Source organism: Myotis daubentonii, chromosome 11, assembly GCF_963259705.1.
Source record: "Myotis daubentonii chromosome 11, mMyoDau2.1, whole genome shotgun sequence".
Lineage (NCBI taxonomy): Eukaryota > Metazoa > Chordata > Mammalia > Chiroptera > Vespertilionidae > Myotis > Myotis daubentonii.
In genome coordinates this window covers 81629962-81654053 of record NC_081850.1, presented here as the reverse complement: position 1 = coordinate 81654053, position 24092 = coordinate 81629962, and the positions used below count along the sequence as shown (strand labels likewise).

Below are 24092 nucleotides of genomic sequence, written 5' to 3'. Positions count from 1 at the left end.
CGGCACGCGCCCACCGTCCTGACGACGCTCCGCACGCCCTAACGCGTGTCGGTCGGACAGCCCGGGTGTGTCAGACGGTGGCCATGGTGAGTGGGGACTGGCTCAGAGGAGACTGAAGGGTACGGGCCTGTTTGCAGGACTTAGTGGCGAGCGGATGAAAGGCGGAAGGCCAGAGAGCTCCTGTGTTTCAGGGGCTCCTTGTGGAGCCAGCTTGGGTTTGGGGTTTGGTGATGACTTCGTGACCCCAGGAATGATAAGGATTCAGTTTGCCAGTGACCACAGAATGCCACGCCTGAGTGTCCACCCAGGTGACCCCCTGAGCCCTGCCGCCCTTGTACCCTCCCTGCCTCGGCGCGTATGGAACCCTGCTGGGGTGTGTATCAGTGTGGCTCATCTCTGCAGTGTTATGTTTGTGGGGTTTGTTTGTATTGTTAGTTCATTGTCATTGTTATATCACGGTGGTTTTTTAAAAATATTTTTATTTCAGAGAGGAAAGGGGAGGGAGAGAGAGTTAGAAACATCAATGGTGAGAGAGAATCATTGATTGGCTGCCTCCTGTGCCCCCTACTGGGGATGGAGCCCACAACCTGAGCATGTGGCCTTGGTGGAATTGAACCCCACCCAGGTGCTCAGTCCACAGGCCGATGCTCTGTCCATGGAGCCAAACTGGCCAGGGCTGTCATGGTCATTTTTAAAGTCATCCCAGTTCTCTGAGACCCTCTCTGGCCATCTTGGCATCAAAAGTATGACTGTAAAATGCTAAAATCGTAGTGGCCTTTTATACTGTCATTTATTGGAGCTGTGCTGTGGTTTAAACATTCTCAGTTTAAGTTTCTGTGACAGAAAATATTAACGGACATAACACACCACAAAGGCGCTCTGGTGTTCTTAGTAATTTTCCAGAAAATGAGGTGGTTCCGAGACCAGAACACAGCTCGTGGAGTCCCCCCGAGGTGCCTGCTGGCTGCCCACGCGTGTCTGCCGCTGTGGGACCCGCACGACTGGGTCAGACTCCTCCCCTTCCGGGTGGCCCAGCGCCTCCTGTGTGTTCCCACCTACGCCGCTCGTGTGCGGCCGTGTGCCCCTGGGTTGGTTATGCTCTGAAACCGCTTGGTAGGAAGGGGGCCCTGCCGTGTGTTCCTCCCACGGCGCCGGCCTTCTCATTGGTGGGACCAGCGCTTGCTGCTTGGATTAGAAGCCAGTTTCAGGGCCTGGTCATGTGGCAGGCAGCTGGGGGTCCCAGGCGTTTTGAGCGCGGGGTGGGGCGAGGTGCAACCCTCACTTTGTAGCCTGGGGTTGGAGCTGGGTCTGGCGATCGGGGGTCGGTCCTGCTGGGTCAGGGTCTCCTCTGGCCTCCCCGCCCCGAGCCTTCGCGGGCCGCGGGCCGTCTTCCTCGCTCGCTGGTGTTTCCGCTCTCGGTGCAGCGTCGGACCCGGCTGTTCGGCCCGCTCCCTTCTCCTCCCCGTTTGCTCAGGTTTTCGGTTTTGCCTTCTTGGCAGCTGTTATGTGTGCAGTTACCCAGCGACCCTACGAAGTCCCCTGCTCCTTCCTTCACGGTCTCTCACGGCACTTCGGGCGAGCTGGGCAACTAAGTTGTTAAGCTGCTTGTTTTAACTGGTGGTTTCATTGCTCAATCTTTTTTTGTTGTTGTGAATCCTCACCCGAGGATATTTTTTCCATTGATTTTTAGAGAGACGAGAAGGGAGGGGGAGAGAGAGACACATCCATTGGTTGCCTTTCGCATGCTCCCTGACTGGGGCCGGGGATGGAGCCTGCAGCTGAGGTACATGCCCTTGACCGGAATTGACCCTTCAGTCTACGGGCTGATGCTGTAACCACTGAGCAAACCTGCTAGGGCTAAAATAAAAAACTACCCAACAAAACTTAAAGATAGCACATTAAATAAGCTGACCAAAGATATCTGGATCCTACCAGAAAGGTTACTGTACCACTCAGTGGTGAGCATCTTAAAGCATTTCTAACAGGAGGAGGAAGATGGGGAGGGCGGCCGCTGTCTCCCGCCATGAACCTGCAGCTCTGGTCACCGAGACCTCGTGGGACGAGACCAGCAGGAAACGTTCCTGTTCGGAAGGACCAGAGAAAAGCATATGCTGAGGATGGAAGTGCCTCCCAATGGCAAGACCGCAGCTGGAGAAGGCAGGCAGCTGGAGCCGAGCCGCTCCCTGTGCTCCCGGCGCAGAAGCCAGGAGCGAGGCAGTGGCTGGGCGCAGCCTCACAGATGGTCAGGCTGTGCAGACGCGGGCAACAGTGGGCGGCTCAGCATGTGGCTGAAGCAGAGACTTCAGTGTGGATCTTCGAAGGGCAAGACTCTGAGAAACAAAACCACAACATCTCACCTAATAACTGAAAAGTATGATTGTAATGCTGTAATGTCACCAGTGCACTTGGCAATACATTTAACAAGAAGTGTTTGTTACCTGTAAGAAGAAAACTAAGACTTCTCTGCAAGCAGTTCAGAAAAAAGACAAGTGCATGGGAAGCCCACTGTTTGTCTGGGGGAGGACCCGTGTGTGACTGTGTGCAGACCAGAACCGTTCCCCCAGGACCCACAGGAGCGAGGCATGGTGACAGCAAGATGGGAGCGAGGGCCGCGGTGCCGAGACAAGGCCGCCACCGAAACAGGGCTTGTGAGGAGGGAGGGCGGGAGCGAGTGGATGGGGCCATGGCAGCCGTTTGTATGTAAGGACCGAGTTTATTGTGGGAATAGGGTTTAGATAGTCGTCTGGGGACCATGACAGTTCAGTAAATGTTGGAATAATCGGCTGATCTTTGGGGAAAAACCGATGTGGGCTCCTGCTTGATGGTTCCTAACAAATGTCACCTTTCCGGAATTGGGTGGGCTGATGGCTGCACCCCGAACATAGTGAAAACCACCCCGTCGGACACTTTAAAACGATGAGTTTCCGGTTAAGTGAATCACTTCCCAGTGAAGCTGTGACTTACAAAAGTAAATTCCAGAAGATTTAGCGTCAACACAAATGCTGCCTGGTGGGAGGGGATTGCTGGGACTTTTTTCTGATGGCCAGTGAGGAAGGCCTGGCGCACGGCCAGACCCAGAGCCCCGAAGGGAAAGGGGGCACGTGTGACTGGTCCAGGTCACACCTCCGAGTTTATGCCAGGAACACCAGGAGCAAAGCTCAAAGAACTCAACCCAGAAGACATCTGTGACGGTCAGCAGCCACCACGTTAGCATCCTGTGTGTGTAGCTTCCCACAATCGGGAAGAAAGCAAGAACCCAGTGGAAATGCGGACGCGGTAAGGCCCCGAGACCTGGCGGGGAGGTGGAGGGCGCAGTGAAGCAGCGTCTGCCTGGGGCTGGTCCCGGACGGAGGGTCCTGCTGGCTCAGGACACAGCCGCAGTGTGGAGCGCTGGGTGTGCCTCGATGGGGGCCGACGGCATCACCACGTGCCCCCACGGAGAACCAGGCCAGCATGTGCGTGCCACGTCCTGGTCCCTGCCTCCAGGACCGGTGAGAAGGGGCACATGGGTGCTCGCATGTGCTTTAGCCACTTCTACACCAACAGTGTGTGCATGTGGATAGAAAAGGATACAAGCAGCCAGAATAAGGTCTCTGTGTTGTTTTGATATGGAAAGAATTCCAAAACACATTTTTAACGAGAAGACATAACATTCACAAAACTGCATTTGATGGCCCATCATCTGACCAGACAGAAACGCGCTCTTGTGTTCAGGCCACGTGTGTGCACACGGGCTGAAGGCCCTGAGCCAGACTGGGCTCTTGGGTGTGTCTGTGGGGGGAAGGGGTCATTGTCTGTGATTTTGTAACTTCTGACACCTTTTCACTGTGTGTGCTTTGTTACTTTCCAACCGAATTCTACACTCAGGACCACCAGGTGATGCGCCAGGCGCGCTCATCTTCAGCGCTGACCGAAGGAGCACCCCAGCCGTTGCTCGGGGCGGGGCAGGAGCGCCGGCACCCCGCCCCGCCCCTGCCCCCGCCCCTGCCCCCGCCCGAGTTTGGAAAATGTGGTTTTGATGGAATCGCTGCCACTGGAGCATCTCATTAGTTTCTGTTTTCTTTTTGGCTTGTTGTGCGGCTGGTCAGATGGATGGCGAGTCTGAGGAGGAGGAGTCGGCCGGCACCGGGGAGGAGGAGGAGGACGGAGACGAGTCCGACCTGGTAACCAGTGGTGCATTCTGGCTTCGTGTTTGTAGCCCAGTGAACCAGGAGACAGCGCCATGCATTGTGTCCGCGCGGGGAGGAAGCAGGGCCTCGTGGGCGCAGGCAGACGCAGGCGGCCTCGGGAAGGAGCAGGAGCGGCACCGCAGACAGGCCAGGGCAGGGCCAGCAGGGGGTCCCCCAGACTCTGCCGGTGGCTGTGAGGAAGGAAGGTGTGAGGTGTCAGGAAGAACCACCTGTCGGGGGGCTGGGTGTGGCAGGGGCGAGGCACGGAGCGAGGGCAAGTCTGTTGTTACCACTGGGCAGCCAAGCAGAGATGTCACGGAGGCAGGGCCCTGGGTGGGATGGGGAGCTTGGAAATGGGGAGGGATGGAGCCTGGGCACCACGGCCAGACACGTGGGTCCTGAGACCGGGAGGGTCCTCCGAGCTTCAGAGAGGAAGCTCGGGACCTGGGGTCACGTGGACGGAGAAGCTCTTAGGAGGCAGCAGGTGGCATGTGGTGTCAGCTGGTCTGGGGCGGATGAGAGGAGGGAGGACACGGACTTGGTGACGGTGTGACGTGACGGGGAGCTCTGGGTGCAGTGCTTGCCACAGTTCTTTCTGAAGCTTTGCCATCCAGGAGCGCCCAGAGGGCAGGGGCACGGGGTGGCGGGCTGTTGAGAGGGCCTCACTGGGCAGAGCACTGACACGGTCCAGCACCAGGGCGGTGGGCGGGAAGGCCAGGCCCTGCACCTGGTGCGCCTTTGTGTCTCGTGAACACGTTCTCTCCAGGTTCTGCCCACAGCAGGCAGGGAGCCTGAGGTCCTTGCGCTAGACCAGCTGCAGGGCTGGCGGTCCCCACTGTGCGTCTGTCTGTCCTTCGTGGCAGGTGGACACCCTTCCCCACTTAGGTTTTAGAAACACTCAAACCATCGTGAAGGCTAGAGGCGCGCTGCCCCCGCCCGCACTGCGCTCCAGGCGGGTTCCGGAGCTCGGAGGCGCCTCTCAGAGCAGGCAGCGCAGCGTGTGGGCTGGGTCTCGGCGTGTAGGCGCTCCCTGAGCCAAACTCAAGACTTACCCGTTCCATCCGATGCTCCGAGCCTTTTCGGGGCCTGTAAGATGACTGAGCCTAGAGTGATGCTGGGGGAAAGCCTGGGTCTGTAAGAATGGGATCCCGGAAAGAATGTCTGCAAGTGAAATTGATTTTCTAGTTGCAGAATCAGGACATAGCAGGTATTCTGTTCGCACGAAAACAGAACTGCAGCGCGTGGGCCGTCTGAGGTCCCCCCGCTCAGCTCCCTCTTCTGCCCCTTTGGTCCAGAGCTCCGAGTCCAGCATCAGGAAGAAGTTCCTCCGGAGGAAAGGGAAGCCTGACAGCCCCTGGGTCAAGCCGGCCAGGAAGCGGAGGCGGAGAAGCAAGAGGAAGCCCTGCAGCGCGCTGGGTGAGCCCGGGGGGCCGGGGGCCGGGGGGCCGGGGCTCTGGAGGACTCGTCCGTTTAAGGAAGAGGAGTGATGTTTGACATTCCTTTGGTGCAGACCCCCAGGTGACCGTAACCCTGTGGCACTCCCTGGCTTCCTTGGTGCCTGTGGAGCTGACGGGATCATCCATCACCTGCCCTGTGTAGACAGGGCACTGGGGCCTGTGTGGACCTCTGGGTCCCGCGGGCAGTGCCTCGGCCCCCATGGTGGCTTTCGGCCCCCGCTCAGATTTCCCGGCGTCAGAGGTCTTTTTGTGAAGGGACACAGGAAGGACATGGCCCTCAGACCCAGAAGGTCAGCAGGCCTGGGGGCGGGGCTACTGCAGCCACTTGGTTTCAGAGGACTCGGCACTGGGGACAGTGTACGTCACTCAGGTGCACAGCTGGCAGGTCCCCGCCCCTGCCAGCCTGCTGTCCCCAGTCACCCTGCCTCGCTCGTCCAGGCAGGTCACACCGTGGGTCTTTGTGTGGATGATCGGGAGGTGCCTGTCTCTCAGGCAGCTGCTGTGTGCGTAGCTGTTGGGGAGGCAGCCACGTTGCCGGGAGGGGCTGGGCGGCCAGAGGGAGACCAGGCCAGGGCTGTCCACGGTGTGCGGGTCCTTTGCCTGCGGGGGAGTTGGGTTCTTCCCAGTTGGGGCTGTTTCCGAGGGAAGAGCTGTGCCCACTTGTGTCCGTGTCTCTTGGAGCAGATGCTCTCAGCGTCTTGGGTCAACGTTTAGCATGGAGGGTCTGAGTCACGTGGTGTCTGACTTGGTGGGAAACGTTTCCAAAGCGTGGTCCTCTCCCCCCAGCGCGCAGGCCCCTGCTGGTGTCCTGGCCGCCCGCTCTGCTCCAGCGCCGCGGCCTCAGTTTCCTCATCTGCGCTGGGCGCACGTTTACTTTCTGCGTCTTCTTTGGGAAAGTGTTTATTCTTTCGTTCGTGTGAGATCGATGTGTGCCTTCCCAGGGAGTTACGGTCTTTTGTGAAGTGTGTTCTGTGAATGTGTGCACCTCGTAAAAGCTTAAAGTGCGTTGAAGTCTAACTTATGACTACATTCTTTCCAAATTCTGCTGTTTGTGACCTCAGAGGTCTTGTGCTAACGGTCAGGCACAAAGATTTTGTCCCATCTTTTCTTGAAGTTTCCATCTGAGCCCTATCGTGGGTCTCTGATGCGACTGAGCTGGTGCCTGTGCTGGGAGGTGGGTCCAGTGCACGTGCCGTGTGCGGGCGGCGCCATGGCTGCGTGGACTTTCTCTTCTCACCTTCCCACCTGTGCTGACAGTGTTGGGCATTTCTGGACGGTCTTGTCTCTTCCGTCCGGCCGTCCGCCCATCCATCCGTCTGTCTGCACCACAAGCTGCAGCACTCCACCGTTTTCCTGATTACTTCAGCTGTCCTTCATTCCCTAGAGGTAGCTTTGCCGAGTGGATATCGGGGAGGCAGATGCGGGCGCTGTGTGTGACTGTCACAGTGTGAGCCTGGACTTAGGTGTCGGGGCCTCCTTGAACCTCATGCTCCTTCCCGGACGGTTCCTCTCTCATCACGGCTTACCCCTCAGGCCACCTGCCTGGCGGGGCTCTTCCTGCCGGCTGACACGCAGGTGCAGGTCCGCGGGGGAACGTACCTTTGGCGCAGAGGCGTCATCTTTGCCTTCTTGGTGTGACGTGCACAGCGTGCGCCTGAGCACTCACCCGGGAGTTGGGACGCGCTCTCTCTGTGAGGCTTAAAATGGCACAGACCCTCCTGCGCTCAGGTGGACGGCGACTTCTCGCGGGCGCTGGCTCCCTGCCTGTCCCGGACCCAGGGCAGAAGGTGGCGGCACTCAGAGGCATGATGCCTCCCCTCAGCGGGTGATGCCCTGTTTCCTGGCCACTGAAAGAAGAGCTGCGACGCTGACGGAGCTCGGTGCGTGGGGCATCTGCCCTCGCTGGGCTCGGGGTTCTGTGTCCGAGCAGCTTTCCTTCCCCGGCTCCGCGGCTCCAGGGCCTCCTCGTGCACAGATGCCTTCCTGGGCCTGTCCCGAGGGCGACCCTCTCCTAAACCCCGGTCTGGCGGCAGACGCCCCAAGTCCTGGTCCCAGGAGTCGGCGCGCCCGGGCTGTTCCTTGGCTGCTGCTCAGCGTCTGGTCTGACCTGAGGGTCGTGGAGCACACTCGCCCTGTGCTCACCGTCCTCCGGGCTGTTGGGCCAGCTGGGCTCGGGCTGGGGTCCGTCAGAGACAGAGGTTTTGACACATCCGAGCCTTGGTTTTTCTTGACACAGACCCTCCCACGCGTCGTGTGTGGACATGGGGGCTCACACAGTGTGCAGGAAGGTGGGGAGTGCGGTGGCCTGGGCCACAGTGGCAGTGATGGCTGAGTGGAGCAGATTGATTGGCACCGCGTCTGGAGGCGTGACGTTCACAGTGGTGCCTTTGAACGCAGGTCCTGAGGCGTACACATCTTCTTCGGGGAGCGCAGAGCCGGTGGCCCCGGGGGACAGTGCGGGGTACATGGAAGTGTCTCTGGACTCCCTGGATCTCCGTGTCAAGGGAACGCTGCCCTCGCCAGCAGGTGAGCGTCAGGCTGTGACTCGGCCGGCCCCATCTTGCCTTCCTGTCCTTGGTTGGCGTTCCTGGCCTTTGGCCCCCATGGAACGTTGCCAGCACAGCACCGTGTGGCTCGCATTTCCCTGTCCTGAGGCGGCAGAGGCCGGGAATTGGTCCCTCTGTAGACTGCGCTTCACTGTGTGTGTGTGTGGGGGGGGGGGTGACAGCAGACAGAGCGAAGCCGGCACACATCCCACTGGTGGGGGCGCTCTCGTGTGTCTGACTCCAGGGCTGGCTAACGGTCCCGACACGGGGGAGACGGACGGCCTCCAGGAAGTGCCCCTCTGCAGCTGCCGGATGGAGACCCCGAAAAGCCGAGAGATCACCACTCTGGCCAACAACCAGTGCATGGCCCTGGAGAGCGTGGACCACGAGGTGAGCGTTGACTTTCATTAGCTGAGCAGGGGCATGGCAGTGCCCCGAGCGGATTGGAGCATGGCAGGTGCCTAAGCTTATGGCGCAGAGCCTGGCAGGCAGCAGAGGTGACATCCTGGAAACCCAAACCCGGGTGGAGAGCTCTTAGGGAGGCGATGCCAGTGGTGCCACGCCTGCCTGGGTGAGGCTCATGCTCCAACAGAGGATCGACCTGCTGCAGGTGCAGACGTGGATGGGCCGGCGGCCGGCGAGCCTCCAGCACCCGTCACTCAGCCTGTCCACAGACCCACCCGCCCTCTCCCAGGACTTTCCTCCGTGACAGAGGCACTCACACGCCTGGCCCCGCCTAACCCTAACCGCCTCTGCCATCTGCAGCCCGACTCGTCGCCCTCGGCCCTCATCCTGGCTGTGAGCTGGCATTCCAGTGCAGACCCACATACCACTAAATATTTCAGGATGCGTCTCCCTAAAAAAAGGACATTTCTCATGTAACAGAAATAGTGACTTCCTGTTACATAATGCCCAGTTCAGAGTCAGATGTGTCTGTGAAAAACCGTCCTCTTACAGTTTTTCCCCAAAGTCCTCCTGTGGCATTTGCTGTGTGTGTCCTGTGTTTCTGCCTCTTTTCACCCAAACACTCTCGCCGCCGCTCCTCTCTTGTCCACGCTGCTGGGCGACCTGGACCCACCTGGACGCTGGGGCTGAGGCTTCCCATCTGTCACATCGGGTCCTCATCCCGTGGCCCGAGCGCTCGAGGTTCAGGCGCCACGCTTCAGCTCTGTCCATTTCCTGCTGCCCAGAATGCTCTGGAGCAGGTCTGTGTGGCGGCCGGTGGCCCCGCCTTTAGTCCTCAGCCTTCCCGTGTCCTCGGGCACTGCCATTCCTCCCGCAGTCCCGGCTGGGACTCTGGCACAGAAGACTTCCCCTCTGCTGGCCCTGAGGACACCCCCTACGGCACACAGCATCACAGCTGCTGCTCGGCCTCTTCATTTTCCAAGCAAAGAGCTGGTGCCCAGCGACCTCTGCAGCCCGCCCGTTCCTCGGCTCCTTTGTGGACGGTGCTGACTGGCTGTTTCTCTGATGTCTGTGTTAGTTCTTTGTGGGGGTGGCTGGCCGTGAGGGTTCTGTTATTCGGGTGGTTTTACAGGAAGGCTTGTCTTCTCCTCCAGTGTCTCACACCATCTCGAGTGTTTCGTTCGTTTCCCAGTCCTTCGGGCAATGTGTTCCATCCTCTCCTGAGGTTGACCAGTTCTCCCTTTCAAACATCATTGTGGACTGAATATATATGGATATGTATTTCTTAATTTTTTATGTTTTTATTGGTTTTAGAGAGAGATGAAGGGAGAGAAATAGAAACTAATGAGAGAGAAACATCGATCAGCTGCCTCCTGCACGCCCCCTCCTGGGGATCGAGCACCCAACCCAGGCCTGTGCCCTGATGGGAATTGAACCAGTGACCTCCTGGTTCATAGGCCGACGCTCAATCACTTAGCCACACCGGCCGGGCTACATGAATATATTTGGGGTTTCATTTTTGTGTTTCATTCTTATTGGTGCTCAAACAGTCCCATCTTTGGCTCACATGCCCTCTCCACGTGGGACCTTTCCTGGGGTCATGACTGTCCTCGCGATGCTGAGAGGTTCCGTGCCTTTCACTGCTTCTCTCAAAGGGCCCGGAGCATTTCCTAGGTGTTGCCGGGGTCCAACCCCAGCGGGTCCAGGGGTCCCCAAAGGTGTAGACGGAGTCGGCGAAGAAGGAAGGACACGGAGACAGTGTTCAGTTGATCAGCAGCCTAGCCAGGATCTCTAGCCAGGATCTCCAGCCAAGTTCTGGTCTGGATCTCCAGAGAGGTTCTGCCTCGGATCTCCAGCCAGGTTCTGTAGCCATGTTCCCTCGCTAGGTTCTCCAGCCAGGTTCTGTCTGAGATCTCCAGCCAGGTTCGGTCACCAGGTTCTAGTCAGGCTCTCCTGCCAATCTCCGCAGTCAGGTTCAGTCCAGGATCCCCTGCCATGCTCTCTCACCAGGCTCCGCCTCCAGGCTCCGAGGCCAGTCCCTGTCCAGGATCCTCCGGCATGCTCTCTCCAGCAAAGTTCTTCTGTCTCTAGAGAACGTTCTGTGTAGGTTCTGTGCCTAGGCTCTGTCTCTCTTGGTCCTGTCTTCCAAGCCCTGTGTTCTCAGTTCTGTCTCTTGCTGTTTTGTTACAACTGTATTTATACCAGTTGATTCAATCCTATCAATCTCTATTACAAAGGTTAGGGCGTTTCTTATCTCCATTCCAGGGAGTAAAGATTATGTAGCTTAAGCATGATTGTTCGTAGTTAAAGTGATTAATTACCCGCCTGGCACTTAGTTGAGGGGTTTTATTCCCTCCCTAACTTCAGGGGAAAATCCCTACCTGGGGAAACAACCTTTCTCAGAGACCTTGGTTAAAACACATAGTGCCAAGAAGGTGAGCAAACATATTAAGAACCGTATGCCATATATGCCAGGTCCCTTGAAACAGCAAGCATGGACCGGCTCCCGGCAAGGTGTGAAGGTCCATGTGACTCTGGAATCAGTCGTTTCCATGGTGTTGCAGAACCATTAAGAGCGCAAGACACCCGTGGACTTCACAGGAGCCACTCTGAAACTGGAAGATGGTGGAGATTTTCAAGTGCAACCAGTCCTTTTTTTTTGTTTGTTTAATTAATCCTCACCTAGGATATTTTTCCATTGATTTTCAGAGTGGAAGAGGGAAGGAAAGACAGAAATATCAATGTGAGAGAAATACATCAATTGGTTGCCTCCTGCACACACCTGACCAGGGGCCGGGGAGGAGCCTACAACTGAGGTATATGCCCTTGACTGGAATCAAACCTGGGACCCTTTGGTCCACAGACCGACACTCTCTCCACTGAGCCAAACAGGCTAGGATACAACCAATCTTCTAAGAAATGACTATGTTCCTTTTTTCTTTTTTAATTAATTTTTTTTAACCACCAGTTTATTCAACACAACAATCCCTCCAGCTTTACTGAGGTGGTTGACCATGTCCATGACTAAGTCTGCCTCTCAACTGGAAGTCAGGGTTTAATTCCCGGTCAGGGCACAGGCCTGGGTTGTGGGCTCGATCCCAGTGTGGGGCGTGCAGGAGGCAGCCGATCAGTGATTCTCTCTCGTCATTGATGTTTCTATCTCTCCTCTGAAATCAATAAAATTATATTAAAAAAATTTTTGCTATTTTGGAAATAAGTTTTTTATGTTAGCATATGATAGATATATTGCTATTTTAAAATAAATTATTACTTAAAAAATTTTAATTTTCAAGAACCAAGATCATGGTGTAGGTAAACACCTGTACTTACCACCTCTCACAACTACATCAAAATTACAACTAAAATACAGAACAATTATCACTCAGAACCACCTGAAAGCTGGCTGAATGCAAGTCCTACAACTAGAGAAATAAAGAAGAAAGCACATGGAGACTGGTAGGAGGGATGAGGCGCGGAAAGGGCTGGTCTGAAACCCACCTGTGTTGGTTGTTGTTTTTTTTTAATTGGGAGGGAGATAGTCTCTGAGCAGTTTTTCCATATGAATGGCCTGTCCTGGCTCAGGCTTCAGACTTTGCTAAAATCTCTCAAACAAGCTGCTTCTGGGTCAGCATGCCCCAAACCCATCAATTAAAGGCTTAAGCCCCGGCACTAGCACCAGCCTGCCTTGCTTCACAGCTGGGCCTCATTTGGGCACCTCCAGGACAAATACAAATAGGAGGAATCTGCAGATCTCTCTGTAGCTCCTGCTAAGTGGCCCCAGGCAGTGGCTGACTTTGCACCACCCGGGATGCCCTAGAGCCAGTGCACCAGCATGACAGCTTTAGACTATACCAGATTTACAACTCTGCACACCCACAAGCCACCCACAAGGGGCAGACTCAGCACCAAAGCCCCACTGCTCCATATGAAGCCAGTCCTGCTCCATAGGGGTGTCTCCTGCACAGCAGCTCTCCCATTGTAGTTGCAGCTGGTCCTCACAGCCAATTGGCCTGGAGGTCAACTCCTCCCAATGACTCCAACAGCAATCAAGGCTCAGCTAAGAGACTGTGCACACAGCCCACACAGGCTGAGCCACCGGGCCTACAGGACACATACTACACAAGACCACTCTGCCACCTCCAGGACACATAGCATCTCTACGTGATACTTAGAAACAAACACGGGAGCAGCCAAAATGCAGAGACAAACATGTCACAAATGAAAGAAATGGAAGCAAGCAAACAACGGGATACAGAGTTCAAAACCGTGGTTACTGGATTACTCATGGATCTCAGAATGCCCAAGGTATGAAACAGGACCAGTCAGAAACGAAGCACACACTGACTGAAATAAGTAATAACCTACAGGGATTCAACAGTAGAGTAGAGGATTCTGAAAATCAGATCAATGATTTGGAATATGAGGAAGCAAAAAATACCCAATCAGAAGAACAAAAGAAAAAAGATTAAAGAAATGTGAAGATAGTGTAAGGAGCCCCTGGGACAACTTCAAGCGAACCAACGTCTGAATTATAGGGGTGCCAGAAGGAGGAGAGAGCTTTAACGAGGCCGTCACCTGTGCGTCGTTCTCGGCCTGACAGGTGCATGCAACCGAGGAGCCCCACCTGGCCAGGGGCCTGCTGCTAGGGCCTCTGGTGGGTCTCGGGTTCCGCCCTGCGTGCTGGTCCTGCTGGTGCCGGCTCTGCAGCCCAGGCCCTGTGGTCTCGAGAACAGCCTTCCGCCGTCTCTGCGCTGTGACGCCCGCGCGTTGGGTCACCAGTAAAACGCCGGCTCCCCTTGGAGGCACCTGCCCTCGCCGGCTCCACCCTCACGTTTGCAGCGACTCTGCATAGCACGTGGGGTTAGCCTTCTAGGCGAGGTGCGGTCCCTGTTGTTTCATGGTCGGCGTGGGCATCCTCATTTAATGTGATCAGGGATGGAGTCGGATCACAGCTGATACTTTGCTGGAGTTAAGACGAGGCCATCTGCTACCCCTTTTTCTTCATGGTGAGCCTTTTGCTTTGGAATGTCTTGTGATTGTAATTTATTCCATGGTTGGCTTTATTATTTGGGTCTTTTTCTAACGTTTTTAGTGGTTGCCCTGAGATTTCCCTTCAATTGGTGCTGTACCACTTCACGTACCATCTTATGTGGCTGAGCTCTCCCTCCTGTCTTGTCCACGTTTTAGTTTCGTGTTGCTGCCGTCCCAGCGCACACGGCTGCCGTTGCTTTAACTCGCCCTCTGGCTTTCAGACGGACGGACACGCAGCCTCTGTCCCCTGCAGCTTCGGGCCTCGCGCAGGTCCCAGCTCCCTCGGGTCATCCCCTCGTGTCCGAAGACCCCGTGCCTGTGTTTATTTTTCCTGGCGGCAGCCTGCTCATCGTGGACTCTCCCTTTGGCGTGAGCGAAAAGTCCATATTTTGCCTTCATTTCTGGCAGGTGTTTTCGTGGAGAGCGGTCAGCACTTGCGGCGTTGGCCGGGTGACTCCCGGGGCTCCTGGCGGCGCTCGGAGCTGTCTGACCTGGTTCCTGTGTGTGTGGGAGGCCCTGGCCTGTAGCAGTTTACTTTTCAGCCTGTGCTCTCTCCGGCTCTGGGCTCGGGTGCCTGTGTTGGGGTGCGACTTGTCTCACAGCTGCCAGCTGCCCCTCTTTCCTTTGTGTCTCAGGTTTAGCTGATTTCTCTTCCCCGTTTCAGACTCAGTGGCGTCTCCCTTCTTGTGGAGGGTGCGTGTGAGCACGTTTTATTCTGGTGTTTCCCTTTGCATTTCCTCCGGTCTCGGCTGATGGTGAGGTACCTGGGCCGTCCAGGTCTTTCTCTGTCGACTCCTGCGTCTGCTGACGGCGGGTCCAAATCCACACTCTCCGCGCCGAGCTCCTGAGCCCGGTCCTGCTTCGCTGTGTTTCTCTTACCCGAGGGACTCAGGTTAGCTGTCTCTCGTGGGTTCGTGCTTTCCCTCCCCTTCCCTTTCCCCTCCCCCTCCCCTTCTGCTTCCCCTTTCCTTCCCCTCCCCCCCTTCCCTCCTCCCCCTTTCCCTTCCCCTCCCCGTCCCCCTCCCCCTCCCCTTCCCCTTCCCCTTCCCCTTCCCCTTCCCTTTCATTTCCTTTCCCCTCACCCGAGGATATATTTTCCATTGATTTTTAGAGAAGGAGGGAGGAAAGTGGGGGGCAGAGAGAGTGAGCAAGAGAAACTTCGCTGGTAGAGAGACACGTGGGTGGGTTGCCTCATCACATGCACCCTGACCAGGACCGGGATTGGCCTGCAACCCAGGTACGTGCTCTTGGCCAGAATCGAATCCGGGCCTTAGGTCCGGGGCTGGCGCTCTAAGCACTGAGCAGCACTGTCCAGGCCTGCGGTGCTCCCTGTGGGCACCGAGACCCTCTCCTTCTGGTTTGCTGGTGTGGCCCTGCTTTGTCTTCTCCGCAGGTCCTCAGCCTGCCTTCGTCCTGGTGGTGGGGTCCTGGATGCTGGGGGCGCCTTGGCGGTGGGGCCCTGGCGGGTCGTCTCGGGGCAGGGACATACCTGTCCCTCCGTCTGGAGCTTTGCTTCCTCTTGTACATTTTTGACTTGTTGCTCGACTGTCGGAACTGCCTTCTACCCGGAGCACTTCCGTGGAAATCCTCGCCTCCCACCTGCCTCCCAGCTCTGGGGGCTCGTGTTCGTTCCCGCTTCGGAGCCGCCGGGTCTGCTCTCCAGGGCTGGTGCCTGTTCCTCCCGCTCTGCCCGTCTCCGTGCTCCTCTCACCGGGTGTGCCCTGCTCTGCCCGCCTCAGCGTCCCTGGGCAGCCACCCCTCGGGGGTCTTCGGGTGTGAGGCCCATGACTCACTGGCTTCCTTTTATCCGGATGTGCTTGGTGGGGAGGAAGGGGGGCTGGGTCAGCTGATCAGTCACTGGGCAGGAAGTGAGGTCCTGGTCAGGCCTCAGGTGGGCTGCTGCTGGTAGGCACCTGGGCTGCACCCCCACCTGTCTGGGCTGCGTCCCAGGCCCGTCGTTTGTAGCTAACTGGCCACCCATCGTCTGCAGCCTGGGTGTGGCCTTGGCTCTGGTGTCCCGACTGCGTGCAGGGTTCAGGGACTCTGTCTGCTCCCTGCTGCCGGCCCCTAACCTCGTGCTCCAGCCTGCCTGCCTGCCTGCCTGGTGCGCGTCTTTTTTTTCACTCAGCATAGACCCCAACTTGCTCAGGATGTTCTGTTCGATTTTGCCGAGTTAACCAACGGCTGCTCTGACACTGCGTGGCTACCCGTCACGCGGTTGTCCTCTCGGGGGCACGTGTGCTCTCCACCCCACATCGGTGCTCAAGGTCCGCCCTGGACTCGCCTCCGCTCAGCCTCCTGGGGGCTCGGTCGCTGACCTGTGTTGTCTGATTGCAGCTGGGCAGGTGCACCAACAGCGTGGTCAAGCACGAGCTGATGCGCCCGTCCAGCAAGGCGCCGCTCCTGGTGCTGTGTGAAGACCACCGGGGCCGGATGGTGAAGCACCAGTGCTGCCCCGGCTGCGGCTACTTCTGCACGGCGGTAAGCGCCCGCTCGCCCGCAGCCAGTGGCCTCGGCCGGCACCTCTCTGCTCCCCGTGCAGGCGCGGCCCCGCAGCTTCCGAGTCGGGGGCCATCTGAGGTCTGTGCGTGCGCGCACACTCTCTTACACACACGGCACGCCCCCTTCCTCCTGCCCGTGTCCTCGGCCTCCAGGGGCAACGGGGCCTGGGCGGCAGGCTCTGGGCACCCGTGTGAGTGCACAGCCCGCCCTGGCATGGGCCCGCTCTGCTGCTGCTGCCCTCGCCTCCTGTTGCTCCTGGGTCGTCTTCCACAGTCACTTCTCCCACAAACACCCGTGCCCTCCGGTGCTCAGCGCCTCCCGCATCCTGCGGGGCGGCTGTGGATGCCACCCTCTGCCTTCCCGTCTGCAACGCGCGCTTTGCTTCTGGTGGGGAGGAGGGAAGCCGCTTCTGTGTGTTCCTTGGTCTCCAGCTCACCCTTTGTGCCACCCAGAGGCCTTGCCTGAGGCCGCTGCGTGCCAGGGGCTGAGGGGCCTCTGCAGCTGAGTGTCTGAGCGCCCTCCTCCTGCCGCTCAGCTGACTGTGCTTTCTGGTCTGTCCCCCGTGGTCCTGCTTGGGCCGTAGGTGGCCTCGCCCAAGTGCAGACGGCAGAGAACCCGGCCGCGGCTTGGGGCGCGGGGGGCCTGGTGAAGGCCACACGCCGGCAGGATTCCAGGGCCCCCCTGCTGGCCTCCCTCGGGCTCCGTCACAGCGTCTGCTTTTCTGCATACCAGCCCCCTTTAAAACACGACCCTCGCTTTCCCGCCCAGGGCAGCTTCATGGAGTGCCAGCCCGAGAGCAGCATCTCGCACCGCTTCCACAAGGACTGCGCCTCCCGTGTCAGCAACGCCAGCTACTGCCCCCACTGCGGGGAGGACACCTCCAAGGCCCGGGAGGTGACCATCGCCAAGGCCGACACGACCTCCACCGTGACCCTGGCCCCAGGGCCGGAGAAGAGCTCCGCCGGGGAGGGCCGGGCCGACACCACCACAGGCAGGTAGGTGCCATTCAGCCGAGCAGGTGGCTCACCTGAGACGTGTCCGTCTGCCATGGTGGTTGGTGCGCTGCTTGTCCTGGCCTCCCCGCTGACCACTCTGGCGCCTGACACCACAGATGCGCCGGGATGCCCGGCGGTCTCCTCCGGGGCTGCTTTCCTAGATTCACTTGCCTGTTTTGAGCCAGTATCTCACCGTCCAAATTGATGTGACATCATAGTGTTTTCTGGGGGTAGCATATTTCTCGGTGGGTAGCTGTGTACGTCGGAAACATCTTTACATGTGTACATGTCCATACACATCTATACACATCTGTGTGCACCTATACATGTGTGTGCATGTCTATACATGTAGGTGTGTTCGTAACATCTACGTTTTTACGTGTATGTACACACATGTGTGTACATATATATCTGTGTATGTCTACACATATCCATGTGTGTCCGTGCACATATGTACATGTGTTTGCACCTGTATGCGTGTATATATGTGTGCATGTTTATGCACATGTGTACCTCTCTATACATATGTGTGCCTTTATGTCACTGTACATGCATATGCATGGGTACACACGTGATGTGGAGCATTAGAGTCAGCTGATGCTGTCTCTGCCACAGCTTTATGTTTTGAAGGCCCTAGCTGAACACAGGAAAGAACGAATGTAAAAGACCAGACTTCATATTGGGAGCCTATACATTTCTTTCTAAAAGAATCAATAGAAGCCCTGGCTGGGCAGCTCAGCTCTAACCTTGTCCCGGATGCCAAACGGTGCAAGTTGATTCCTGGTCAGGGCACCTGTGGGAGGCAACTGGTCAGTGTTTCTCTCCCACACAGATGTTCCTCTCTCCCTCTCTCTCTCTCTCAAATCAATGAAAACATATTCTTGGTTGAGGATTAAAAAACCAGCTGAGAGACAAGGAGTCCCTGAGAGAATGAGATAAGATGGAAATATCAGAATAGGCTGCCGTGTCCCTGCTGCAGAATCCAGCTAGAAAAGTGGACGCCTTTCAGACCCGCAGAGCCGTAAAGTGGGGCAGTGGGCCCGTAGGCTCAGCCTGGAGCTCGTGCACAAAAGCAGACGTGGGCAGGGGACCCGATGCCCGGGCGTGTCCTGTCGCCAGGACTTGATGCTGAGCCCGGCTCCCAGGGCGGGCCTCACCCTCACAAGAGCAGCGTGCTTAGGGGCCCAGGAAACCAAGTCTGTTTTCATTGGTCTCCGCATGGAGGGAGGTTTTCGGGGCTCCCCACAACTCTGCCTCTCACGTGCCCCTCCTCCCTGAAGTGCTGCGGGCCCTCCGCTCTCAGAGGACGACAAGCCGCAGAGCGCGGCTGCCCAGGTGCCCGAGAGCTTCGACACCGCAGGGCCGGCCGGGCTGGCGAAGTCGGGACCCGGGAAGGAGACCCTGGAAAGTGCACTCATCGCTCTGGACTCGGAGAAGTAAGGACTGCGCTTTTGGGCTTGCTCAGGGCCACCCACGCCTCCATGCCCACCTCCCCTCCCAGAGCCACCTCCCCCCCGCGCCCCGCGCTCCCCAAACCTGTGGTGTCACCTCCAGGCTGTTGGCACCCTGGGCCCTCATGTCCCTGCCCCTTCCCATTCTCGCCACTACCGCTCTTCCCGGCATCTGCCCGCGGGGCTGCGGGGCTCCCGGGAGGTCACTGGCGGTGGTCGTCCAGCAGGACAGTGCACACGCTCCCACCTGTTGCAGGAAGGTTGCACGTTACCCCGTCACACTGAGCCAGTCTCGGCCGTGAGCCATTTCCTCCCGGCGAGCTGCTGGCCTGCTGTTGCCCTTGGGGCCCAGCACCAGCGCCGCTCGCCCGTGGTCCCTCAGGCCCGCCTGCCGCTCTGTGTGCAGCCCCTCCTGCCCTGCAGGGGCCACAGTGCCCTGACCAGTGAGCACGGGGCTTCTAGGCAAACGTCGTCCAGCATCACGAGTGAGGGCGCCGGGGCCCTGGGGGAAAGGGATTGGTCCGGAGCGTGCGGCCGGGAGCCGCGGTGTCAGGGCTGAGGTCAGCTGCACCTCCCTCAGTCTGGTGCGGACGTGGCCAGGGTCCTCTCTAGGGCTCACACACCGCTTAGGCCAGGGGTCCTCAAACTTTTTAAACGGGGCCAGTTCACTGTCCCTCAGACTGTTGGAGGGCCGGACTATAGTTTAAAAAAAAAACTATGAACAAATTCCTGTGCACACTGCACATGTCTTATTTTGAAGTAAAAAAACAAAACAGGAACAAATACAATATTTGTATTTGCATGTGGCCCGCGGGCTGTAGTTTGAGGACCCCTGGCTTAGGCCATGGTGTCACCCTCAGCTTCGTGACCCTGGCTCAGGGCCTGGCCCTGGGCCTTGCTGCCTCGGGGAGTTAAACGCTGGAGAGACTGCACTGAGGGCCGGGCGCACGGCCACTTGGAGTCAGGCCTCGTCAGTGCCCGGCCTCAGCGGCCGAGGGGAGCTCTGTGACCGACGATCCTGTCCTCCCCGTGCACAGGACCCAGGAGCCCTGTCCTGGATGGAGAAGGCAGTGGCTTGTGTTTTGTTTGTGGTGTGCGGTGCCTCGAGCCTGGGGTTTGGGGGCCCTTGACCTGGAAGAGTCAACAGGCAGACGTCATGAGTGGCAGCAGGTGGGCCGGTGCTGACAGCGTCCTGTGCTCTCCCCACAGACCCAAGAAGCTTCGCTTCCACCCCAAGCAGCTGTACTTCTCCGCCAGGCAAGGGGAGCTGCAGAAGGTGCTGCTCATGCTGGGTGAGTGCCCGGCGCTCCGCAGACCCCATCTCTCCCGCTGTTCCCCCCCTGGCCTGTCCCCCCCCCCCCCTGCTCCTTCCCCCACATTCCCTGGCCCACCAGCCCCGCTGGCCCAGGCCTCAGGGAGCAGACACCAGTCACTCCTTCCTCACGATGTTGGAGCAGTTCACGCTGCTCACATGCACTTGTCCATCGGAGTGGGGGTCCTCTCTAGGAATCTCATTTTAACAAGGAATTGAATGCCTGATTATTACAGTAAGAAGACATGCAGGCTTAGCCAGGTGAGCTGGCTGCGGTGCTGGGCGGTGCGGGCGCGACAGGGACCCCCACCTTGAATGTGGAGCCGCCCTGCACCTGCGTCTGTAGGGGTGCCCTGTGGGGTGGACGTCGAGGTCCCCGCCTCCTCACTGCTGCATTCTGAGCTCCCAGCTCTGGGCCTGCTTTCTCTGGGCTGAAAAGGTGATTAGAACTCCCTTCATTTCACAGTAAATCAGGAGAGAAATTTAACAGTTTGCTCTAAAAGTTGTATTGAGCCTGGCCGGGTGGCTCAGTGGTGGAGCATCAACCTGTGAACCAGGAGGTCACAGCTCTATTCCCAGTTGGGGCACATGCCCAGGCTGCGGGCTCGATCCCCAGTGTGGGGCGTGTAGGAGGCAGCCAATCCATGATTCTCTCTCATCATTGATGTTTCTATCTCTCTCCTTCCCACTCCCTTCCTCTCTGAAATCAATAAAAATATATAAAAAAATAAAAATAAAAGTTGTTTGAACGTTCACCTGTGGCAGTTACTGGGTGGGGCCCAGGGTAGCCAGGGGCTAAAGGGCTAGGATTTGTATCGACAGGTGGCTTCCGACAGCCTCCCCTCGGTGACACAGAGACTCCTAACGGCTCCCTTCGAGCCAGTCTCCACCAGACCCAGGTGCTGCCGCCGCCACCCCCACCCCCCACCCCCCCCAGCGGTGGCCCAGTCAGTAGTGCAGGTGCCTGAAGACGGCCTGTTGCCGGGAATTCATGCCGGCTCCAAAATAAGATGTCAAACCTGTTTGTTCACAGTTGACGGGATTGACCCCAACTTCAAGATGGAGCACCAGGGCAAGCGGTCCCCCCTGCACGCGGCGGCGGAGGCCGGCCACGTGGACATCTGCCACATGCTGATCCAGGTGCGTGTGGGCTGCAGGCTGCCCCGCCTCCCCTGGTGCTGGGCTCGGTCGAGATACCTCCTGACCCGTGTGTGGGGGGGTCAGGCCCTGTCGGGCTCACCCTTCCCTTCCTGGTCCTCACTGGGGCGTGTCGCCCACTGTTTCAATCAGCGTGTGAGTGGCGGTGAGGCCATGTAAACGCCCAGCATTAGCATTGCCGGCGTCTCCGAGGGCCGAGGCGTCTGTACCTGCTAATTCCCTCCTGACTGCAGACTGTGACGCCGTCCCTGCACCGTCACTCGGGACCTGTCCCCCGACTGGCCCGGGCCTGCTTCCTGGAGCCCACTTGTTGCTTCTGACCTTCTGTGCTTCCTGTTCTCTGCCCAGGCTTCAGGGGACCCCTGTAACCCACGGGGCCAGGGGCTCCCGCGTCTGCGCCCAGAGCTCTGCAGATTCCTGGCCCAGTGTCTGCTGGTCTCCGGCGGTCCCCAGCCCTGCCCCGTAGCTCCGGTCCCAGGGTTTCTGCGGGCCCCTCTCCCCTTCCCGGTCTGCAGCCAGGCCTCATCCCGCCTCCCTCCACTCCTGCAGGGGCGCTGTCAGTCTGCGTCCTGGCTCCGAGCCTCTCTCTGGAGCCGCAGTCCTTCCTTGTCCTCTGACCACATCACTGACGGTCACTTTGAATTTTATGCATCTGTTTTGCTCTTTTTTATCTAGAGGTTTTCCTCAAATGCCTGTTGGTTGCTCTTTATAGTTCAAGGAAAGTGCCATATGCTGCTGGTGGGTTCTCAGGGGCCTCGTCACTGTCCGAGATCCGCGGGTTCCGCTGTTCCGTTGGGCCCCAGCGTTGCTGTCACCAGCGCATGCTCTGTGGGAGCCGCGAGGCACTGACAGGGCAGGACTTGCCTGCTCTCCTTCCCTCCCGTGTGCCTGTCGCACGGCTGTAGCCGGGTCGCGTTCTCCGGGGGTGCCCTGGGCACCTCTTCTTCGCCCTGGCCCGCAGAGGCGGCAGGTACGAGCACCGAGCAGGATCCAGCGCCCTGAACCTGGAGCCGCCTTAAAGGAGACACACCTGTGGGCTGGCTGCCCGGCCCCAGCCGAGCTCCTCGGCCTCCCCAGCTCTGCCGCGGGCGAAGAGCCTCTGTTTGGACATGGCTGCGTGGGCAGCACGTGGCGAGCTGTTCGCTCCGCTTGCGGTCTCTGTGTAGAGGAGCCTCGAGTCTGGTAAAGGCTGTCGTTTCTGCCGCTCAGCTGGTCTCTAACGCCTGTGGTTGTAGTTGGAGCCGCCCAGCCCTCCGAGGGCACTCAGCGCGGTGGTGAGTGTGATGGCGTCAGGGCTGTGCTTTCTGTACTTCCTTCTCCTCCAATCAGGCAGCTTTCCCGGGGTTCCCGAGGAGAGGGGGGCAGGTTTAGTCCTGTTTACCGGGAGCTCCAGGGTGCCGTTTTTGGAGGTTCAGCTTTTGTGTGGGGGGGGTGATCTCCCCTGGGTCGGCTCTGGCCTTGTGCGCCCCCTCAGCCCCGAGGCAGCTCTGAGAAGGAACACCCAGGTCCCTGCCTGATGGGCAGGCGCCTGCTCCGTCCCAGCATCGCAGCCTGTGGAGGCGTGTGGTTTCGTCCGGCGCTCTGCTGCGTGCGTGCTGTCACGTGTGGCTGTTTGGATACAGGTGACAACACTGAGCGAAAGGAAGGTGCGCTCCTGGGACTCGGGGCTTGGCTGGGTGGCCGTGTGGGTGACAGCATCCGGCCACAGCCTTGGGCCAGCACGGGCGACACCCTGGCTGCGCCCTGTCCTGGACCACGGGCGGCCACCGCAGCGGCCTTGGCCACGGCTCCATCTGGTCCGCGGCTCTGCCTGCTCCGTTCCGGCTGCGCTGGGTGTCACGCTGTCTGGGATTTCCGTGCTCTGCTCCAGCTCTGAGCGGGCGCGTGCCTGAGCTTTTCTCAGAGGCGAGGTGTTTTCCAGGCGTCACAGGCTCGAGCCAGGGGGCGGCCGAGGGCTGTGCGCTCTCGCACAGGTGTCTCACCTCATGCACTTGGGCAGGGGGCACTTGGGGGACACGGGGCCGGGCCTGCTCCGCGTCTGGTGCTGTCCCCACGGGCGTCTGTCCTGGAGGTCTGTTCCTCTGGCTGACGGAGCCGGGCAGTCGGGCACCTGCTGGCCTCACTCTCTCCTGTGTCTCCTTCTCAGAGTGTTTGGCTTCTCTCTCGGCCGCCCTCGCTTCTCTGGTGGTGACTGCTCTCCGCTGGGCTGTCCTGGAGTCAGTCGTGGGTTGCTGGTGTCCCTAGGAGGCCTCGGTGCTGTGTGTGAAGCCGGTCGCTGGCCGGCTCTGCTTTCGGGCGAGCACTCCGAGAGCTGGTTTTTTGGTCCATCCAAACCACTCCTCAAACCTGGACCCAGAGTCTCGGGGAAGGCCTGGCCCTCTGACCCCTGACCTTCAGGCCGTGCCCCCTCGAGCTCAGCTCTGGGTCATCAGCCCCACTCTGCCCTCCCAGACTCCCAGACTCAGGCCCTGTGCAGAGGGCCCCCCACGTGCAGCTCCCGCCTTCGGCCGGCTGGCCCGTGTCCTCACTGGGAATTTGGGGGCAAGGAGGAGAACTGCCAATACAGGCGGCCAGTTTGCAGACAGAGCCGGCTTTGACCTGCAGAGGGCGCCCCCCCCAATGCAGCCCGGGCCTCAGGAGCTGCGCAGCCACGCGCTCTGCTTATCACACGTCCGGCTATCGCATGTCGTGTGTCAAGTTCATCATTAAAATCAGCTGCTGTGGGGTTCTGGGCTGACTGGGCCCTCGGACGGGCCGCCCTCCTTGGCTTTGAGCTTTTGTGTTTTGGAAATCGACCTTGTGCCCGTGTCTTACCTGTTGCGCCGGCCTCTGACCTCTGACCTGGGAAAGGAGCGCGTCTCTGTCAGAGCCTCGGTTTCCATGTGAGCCATTCCAGGTTCGTTTTGTGTTTTAATGGATGAAAGTAACAACTAGCACTCAGCCTGACCCATGGTAAATATTTATTTTAGAAACGAAATATTAGCTGTGTGTCCACCGGTCTAAGGTGTGAGTGATGCTTCCTCCCCCTGTGGGTTTCAGCTGCCACGCCCTTCGCCTCTTGCTCGT

General features: G+C 58.6%; 1 protein-coding gene across 9 annotated transcripts in view; it reads left to right on the top strand.

The window, feature by feature from the left end:
* Nucleotides 1-24092, top strand: part of EHMT1 (euchromatic histone lysine methyltransferase 1) — a 73769-nt gene that overhangs the window by 37583 nt on the left and 12094 nt on the right. For 4 of the 9 annotated variants that reach the window (XM_059658533.1, XM_059658534.1, XM_059658539.1 and 1 more), the window contains 9 exons: nucleotides 4089-4163; nucleotides 5465-5585; nucleotides 8024-8152; nucleotides 8417-8562; nucleotides 15946-16089; nucleotides 16879-17105; nucleotides 18386-18541; nucleotides 19766-19848; nucleotides 20902-21008. In XM_059658533.1, the coding sequence (XP_059514516.1) occupies nucleotides 4089-4163; nucleotides 5465-5585; nucleotides 8024-8152; nucleotides 8417-8562; nucleotides 15946-16089; nucleotides 16879-17105; nucleotides 18386-18541; nucleotides 19766-19848; nucleotides 20902-21008 (1188 nt within the window). Of the gene's footprint in view, nucleotides 1-4088; nucleotides 4164-5464; nucleotides 5586-8023; nucleotides 8153-8416; nucleotides 8563-8782; nucleotides 10252-11091; nucleotides 13098-15945; nucleotides 16090-16878; nucleotides 17106-18385; nucleotides 18542-19765; nucleotides 19849-20901; nucleotides 21009-24092 lie in introns of those variants that run through there. The other 5 variants (XM_059658538.1, XM_059658537.1, XM_059658536.1 and 2 more) reach the window with 4 other exon arrangements.